Below are 6,566 nucleotides of genomic sequence, written 5' to 3'. Positions count from 1 at the left end.
AAGCAAAAGTAAATGCAGAAACTATTTATCAAAAACATATGGATTTTTGGGTAATCTTTTTACACTCGAAAGAACTGGTCCAAAAAAAAAAAAAAAAGAAAGCACGATGTCCTTTCGGTCGGCCAAGAGATGGGACCGGCGCAAAGCCGGCGATATTTTCCCGAGCCCCAGCGCGTAAAAAACAGAGCCTCAGTTCCACTGTACCTCCAAAATCACATAATCTACCCAATGACCCCAACAGGACAAACTATTCAAGACGAATGGAAGCTCGTCTCGTTCCAAACCATTTCTCAACCTCAATCATCCCAGAGGAACATCTGAACGGAAGCTAAAAATCTCGCTTCGAGCAAAGCTTCGAGGCGACGCCAAGCGACAAACGGAGCCGTTAAGAACGCCGTTAAAATTTTAACTCTCGTTACGTGACGAACGGAAGGTCAACTCGCTCGTTGGATGGAACGCGATAGAAATTTTAGAGCCGCCCCCCTCTTTTCCCGTCGCTCGTCCTCATTTTTGTTCTTCTGCTCTCACCTCCACCTGTGAACTGGATTTACGAAGCTTTTGGATCCCCGGAGAGGGAGGGGAGGGAGGGAGAGCTGGCGAGAAGGAAGGGATCTTGGAGAGAGAGGGGAATTTGGAAAGGCGATACCTTTCGTGCGATCGGAGCGGAGGATTGGGTATAAAGCTTCGATATTTGAGATTTCCTCTGGGAATTTCCCCTCTTGACTTGGGAAACTCGAGGTAGATCATTGATTTCGCTGTTTCTTGATGAGTATGATAGCTTTTCTGTTTGTGTGATTTTTTGGGGAAATTTTGTGAATTTCGTGGAGAGAGCACTTGTAGATCTTTTGTTGTATCTTATTTTTGATATTGGTGATTGTATGCTTGGGTGTTTTTGGCTTTGGAGTGTCCAATGTTTGATCTTGGAGCTATTGTCGGTCGTTCCTTGTAGATTTGCCAATGTTTCCTTATATCTCTTAGTTGGCACTTATTTTGAGGGGTTACTATTAGTTTCTTTCCAAATTTCGAGATAATCATTTAAATTTCGCTGGAAAGATTTGAACCTTGTCCGAGTAAATGGCCTGTAAGTGAAATTTCTATCCGGCATCTAGTTTACTCTTCCTGATTTCTTCTAAGTTTAGTCTTTTCATCAAGAATTTGTTTTATTTGGTGAGAAAATGTCTAATTTTACTACTAGTTCCATTTTTCATCGCTTCTGTTGCTCCTCTGGGAGGGAAGATATAAACAAAATAAAAGATCTCTTTAATTTGATTTTCTATAGCTTTACTTAAATCCCAGGCTGGTATAGGCCTCATTAGTTGCAACCTTTTACCTTCCAATTTCCTGTGAACCTTTAATTAGGGAAGCTTAGCTTCAAGGTGGACATTAGCATTACCTTGTATTGAAATTCTGATATTGTGGAGGGTGCTGAGATTGTGTTCCCTTGGTTTCTGTCTCCCAATACCAAAACATCCAAGGTTATTTTCAGTTATCTCCTCCAATTTTTTTCAGTGGTCTATTTGTACTCTCAATTCTTCACATTGGCCCAGATTGGTTCCTTTAACAGAAAGAACTAAGCTTGATGCAACTTTCTAGTGACCAATTGTAATTTATCGATGATGCCTTTAATCTTAAATAAGTGATGTACAGTTCAGCAAGTTTAGTTCTAATGAGTTTTATGTGTCTTTCTTATCATCCATGTTGGCCAGCTATTTATGTAATCTCATGCAAAAAGGAAAACACTGGAAGACTAATTATTTGATTGAAGCCGTCCTATAACCAGTTCCTTCCATATCCTCTGGGTTGTGTTTGTCTGTTATATCCAAGCTTGTTGCTTTTTTAAATTAAATTGTGAACGATCTTATATAAGTTATGATCATATCATATATATTGACCAGGATTTTATAATCTTTGTTTTCTCTGCTGTTAGCTATGGTCAGTTTGTGATCAATTTTTTTCCCTCCAAAGTTGGCTGCTATTTTTGGCTGATGTCTACTTTCCCATAAGATTGAGAGCTTGTGGTAGCTCTCACCTTTTCAAAACTATAAAATTTACTGCTTGTTCTTTCTTTTTGTCTTTTTCTTTATTATTTTTCATTTTGCACCCATCTATATCTGGTGGTTTTTTTTCTGATTTGAAGATTTTCCAGTTAAAACAGAACATTAAGATTGGAAGCGAGATATGAAGTCATCTAGTGCTTCTCTTGTTAGAGCTAATTTTGGTTTCCTTTCCTGTTGAAGAAATTGAGAGCCAGCATTTCTTTCTCGTGCAGTTTGACGTGCTTATCCTACAAAAAAAGGCTTTTGTGGTCGTTGCTGTGATACAAGTGAAGCTGCTGTTTGTATGCCTATTATTGTCCTCTACTTAACCTGGCTTGTTTGCCCTGTGGCTTTAGTTTGCCTAGATGTCGTTCCGCAGTATACTTCGTGATGTAAGAGATAGTTTTGAGAGTTTGTCAAGACGTAGTTTTGAGGTGAGGCTTTCAGGCTTTTCGGGTCATCACAGGGGAAAATCTCAGGGTTCTGTGCATGAGCTGCAAGACGAGCCTCCGGTGATCCAGCAGAGTTGCTGGGCTAGCCTTCCTCCTGAGCTACTTTGTGATGTAATTAAAAGGTTGGAAGCAAGTGAAAGTACCTGGCCGTCACGCAAGCATGTTGTTGCCTGTGCAGCTGTTTGCCGATCATGGAGGGAGATGTGTAAAGAGATTGTTAGAAGTCCAGAATTTAATGGGAAGCTCACTTTCCCAGTATCCTTGAAGCAGGTAGACTTTTCCATTCATTACCTATTGTCATGTGATGATAATAATCTTCAACCATATATTTTGAGGCTGTATTATAATTAAAATTATAGGACTGTGCTAACAGGAGAACTGTTTGAGTGATATTTTTTATGTGCTGCTATTTTAAGTTATTGACTTCTGTTTTACATTTACAGTCTGGGCCTCGAGATGGGACCATTCAGTGCTTCATTAAGAGGGATAAGTCAAAATTAACTTATCATCTCTACCTGTGCCTCAGCCCTGGTGAGTGTGCTTGCTTAATTGTTTTTGTGAAACCGATACTGTTTTAATAGAGCTCTTTTTTTTTTCTTTTTTGTTGATCAGATCTTAACAGTCTTTCAGTGAATTTTGTCCAATCCTTACCATTGTCACAAACTTGTTCAATTTTTGGCCAAATAAATATGTTATCTATGTTTTGATGAGGCCTTATGCATTATAATGTCAATCTTTGATACAAGATGTTAATGTATTACTAAAGTTCCATCTGTCCTCTTTGGGGACATTAATGAGGAAAAATAGATGTTCTCATGTTTCCTTCCTACGACTTCCTCAAATGGTTGTCAATATTAATAAAATGCTGCTATTTTAACCACATATTCTGAACATAAATTAGCTTGATTCTTTGCAGGAAAATATCTTAGCTCTTGAATAGGAACCAATAGTGCCATAATTTTTTTCCTTTTTTTATTAGAAGTATGCTTCTGTTCATCCTTTTTTTCTGTTTAGGTTAATTATTCTACAATAATGATGATGTCTTTCCTGCTTGTGTTGGTACCTCCACTATCTTTAGTAATTCCTTGCCATCTATAGAGCTCATTTCCCTAAACTTTTGATGCTGATCTTTAGAAGCTTATCTGTCAGCCATTTGTTTGTACATTCAATCTTTCACGTTTCTTTTCAAGGCTTAAGATTGTTTGTAGGCATCTGCAATTTATGTTTATTTCAAAAATTGAATTTATCTGTGAGTCTATTTTACCATGTAGCTGTGCTTGTTGAGAATGGAAAGTTCCTACTATCCGCAAAAAGGAACCGCCGGACAACCTGCACAGAGTACATTATATCTATGGATGCTGACACCATATCAAGATCAAGCAACACTTATATTGGAAAGTTGAGGTATTAGAACTTTGTTGCTTAGAGAACCTGTATACATTGTTGTCTTTCAATCTCAGGTCACAAACCTTGATTTAAATGCTTCCATTCTACATTACAGGTCAAATTTCCTTGGCACAAAGTTCATAATCTATGACACCCAACCACCATATAATGGGGCTGCCTTATGCCCGCTCGGACGAACAAGCCGCAGATTCTACTCCAAGAAAGTGTCTCCAAAGGTCCCATCTGGCAGTTACAGCATAGCTCAGGTGACATATGAGCTGAATGTTCTTGGCACAAGAGGCCCTCGGCGGATGCACATCATCATGCACTCCATTCCTGCCTCTTCCCTTGAGCCTGGTGGCACAGTCCCTGGCCAACCTGATCACCTCCTTCCTCGATCCCTAGAGGATTCCTTTCGCAGCATGTCCAAGTCTTCCATCATGGACCGCTCTCTGGATTTCAGCAGCTCTCGCTTCTCTGACATCACTGGAGGGACCCTGGGGGGAGATGAAGAGGATGAGAACAAGGAGAGGCCTCTTGTGCTCCGCAACAAGGCCCCTAGATGGCATGAACAGCTGCAGTGCTGGTGCCTCAACTTCCGGGGCCGGGTTACTATCGCCTCTGTCAAGAACTTCCAGCTCATTGCTGCAACACAGCCTGCTGCAGGAGCTCCCACACCATCACAGCCAGCGCCATCTGAGCATGACAAGGTCATACTGCAGTTTGGTAAGGTGGCAAAGGATATGTTCACCATGGATTACCGTTATCCGCTCTCGGCCTTCCAGGCATTTGCTATCTGCTTGAGTAGCTTCGACACCAAGTTGGCTTGTGAATAGAACAATGAAAGTGTTAAAAAGGAATAGGTTACAGAGTGGGCATCGACAATTTGCTTTCTGTTTGTTAATGATTTTTCTTGATTGTTAGTGTATTGGATATTAGCCTGCAACTGCATTTTGAAGCATTTTTCTATCATCTGCTCGCTAAAGTCCTCTGTTATTGTGACGGTCTCTGGATGAAGTGATCAGGTTGGTAGTTCCATACGGTGCAGTGATGTTTTGTGTGTATCTTCTTCATGTTTTTCCATGGAAATGTGATTCCCATATTTCATGGAAAAGTCTTTTCCATGAGAATCCCATGAGACGGGAATCGCTCCATTTTTACTTTTTTCCAAAAAGTCCCTTTAGCATTAAAGAAGCATTAAAGAGGCATTAAAAACCTAATTTTTATTAAGGGCATAATAGGAATTATATATAACTTTTCTAGGAAAGTGGATGGCCAACCAAACATAAGCATCTTGGAAATTTGTCACTTTCCCATGGTCAACCAAACATGCCAAAAGTACTTTCCTAGGCATCCTCTTCCTAGGAATTTGTTTCTCAGGAATCATATTCCTAGGAAGGAAAATGCTTCCCGCGAACCAAACGAGCCCTAAGTTTAACGTGAGTACAACCAGCCAAGTCGCGACCTATTCAAGCTCATAAGTTGCAAACTAATTCGCTACATATTGTTACTGGTGATGGTATTGCTAATAATTGTTGTTTTTGTCACAATCTAGGATTTCGTCCAAAAGGGCTAGCCTGAAGGTATTATTTGAATTTTTTAGTCCCATATAAGTACCTAAGACCTTCCTCGGCGAATAATCGGAACTAAACACACGTCCACACAGATCCTCACATACTCTCTAATCACAAGCACTACGATCGGCTCATAGTCACCTTTCATGAACTCATGCTGCAGTATCTTCTAGTCCACATAAGTTATAGGCTAAGTTTGCTCTGATACCATTTGTCACAACCCAGGACCTCATCCAAAAATACTAACAAGAATGTATTATTTGGGTTCTCTGATCTTTAGCATTTTCCATCGAGAAAAAAAATCAAGTCATATACACCTAAATCATGGGAATTCAAAAATTAGCTTGTATTCACAACTTTACTAAATCTCGATGCTCATACCTAATATTGGATCCCAAAAAAGTAGGGTATCGAGCGGTTTCAGGTAGAAATCGAATATTTAACAAGTTATTTCGATAAATCTTAAAACTAGTTTCCAAATTATTTAATTCTCTCATAATGCTACATTACGAGTCGCGAAATAAAAAAAATGGTAGTATAAAATGATATATCCAAAAGGCACATATAGGTTTTTTTTTTTTTTTTGTTACTTAAGCATCCATGCAATCAAAATACAGAAAAAATAAAAAAGATCCTAACATTAATATTAAATCATAATAAATATATTGTAAAAAGACTACTCTAAATGGCATGGATGTGAATTTGGCAGAAAAACGGTTATGGCTTGGCTGCTCTCGACTTAATTATTTTCTTTTAAAATTAAAATGAAAACTTGATATACCCGCACAATCATATGGACATGTATATATTTAAAAATTTATATATGAGACTATGTGAGTGTATGTGCATACATGCACACATATACATACATTCGTACATACGTATAACGTATGTAGATACATACATACATGCATGCATGCATACATCTCTCTCTCTCTCTCTCTCTCTCTCTCTCTCTCTCTCTCTCTCTCTCTCTCTCTCTCTCTCTGTGGATCAAGGCATGCTCATTAGTGTCTCCCCTGCAACAGAGCAAGGTTGTGATTTGAAGCTGGTCTGGGGAAAACTCTACTCTTTTATTCCGTCAGAATGGCTTGGTTGATAAGGCTAAAAGTTAAATG

The 6,566-nt window shown here is 39.0% G+C and overlaps 1 protein-coding gene across 1 annotated transcript; it reads left to right on the top strand.

Moving 5' to 3' along the window:
• Positions 1-414: 414 nt before the first annotated feature.
• LOC103710098 (tubby-like F-box protein 8) lies at positions 415-4,910 on the top strand. Its single transcript, XM_008795714.5, has 5 exons — positions 415-738; positions 2,270-2,758; positions 2,932-3,019; positions 3,760-3,892; positions 3,990-4,910. Exons 2-5 carry the CDS (start codon positions 2,402-2,404, stop codon positions 4,708-4,710), a joined length of 1,299 nt encoding a protein of 432 aa, XP_008793936.2. The 5' UTR covers positions 415-738; positions 2,270-2,401; the 3' UTR covers positions 4,711-4,910.
• Positions 4,911-6,566: the final 1,656 nt, after the last annotated feature.

Source organism: Phoenix dactylifera, chromosome 11 (genome assembly GCF_051530095.1).
Source record: "Phoenix dactylifera cultivar Ajwa chromosome 11, Ajwa_hap1_PhDact_Kaust_v1.1, whole genome shotgun sequence".
Lineage (NCBI taxonomy): Eukaryota > Viridiplantae > Streptophyta > Magnoliopsida > Arecales > Arecaceae > Phoenix > Phoenix dactylifera.
Note: the sequence above shows the minus strand (reverse complement) of the source record. Positions and strands in the feature narration are given on the sequence as shown.

Bases quoted from the DNA above. Each gene is read 5' to 3' on its own strand.
- LOC103710098 (XM_008795714.5), top strand. From the start codon at position 2,402: ATGTCGTTCCGCAGTATACTTCGTGATGTAAGAGATAGTTTTGAGAGT. The intron at 2,759-2,931 runs GTAGACTTTTCC...TTACATTTACAG, and splicing joins TCCCAGTATCCTTGAAGCAG to TCTGGGCCTCGAGATGGGAC. The intron at 3,893-3,989 runs GTATTAGAACTT...TCTACATTACAG, and splicing joins ACTTATATTGGAAAGTTGAG to GTCAAATTTCCTTGGCACAA.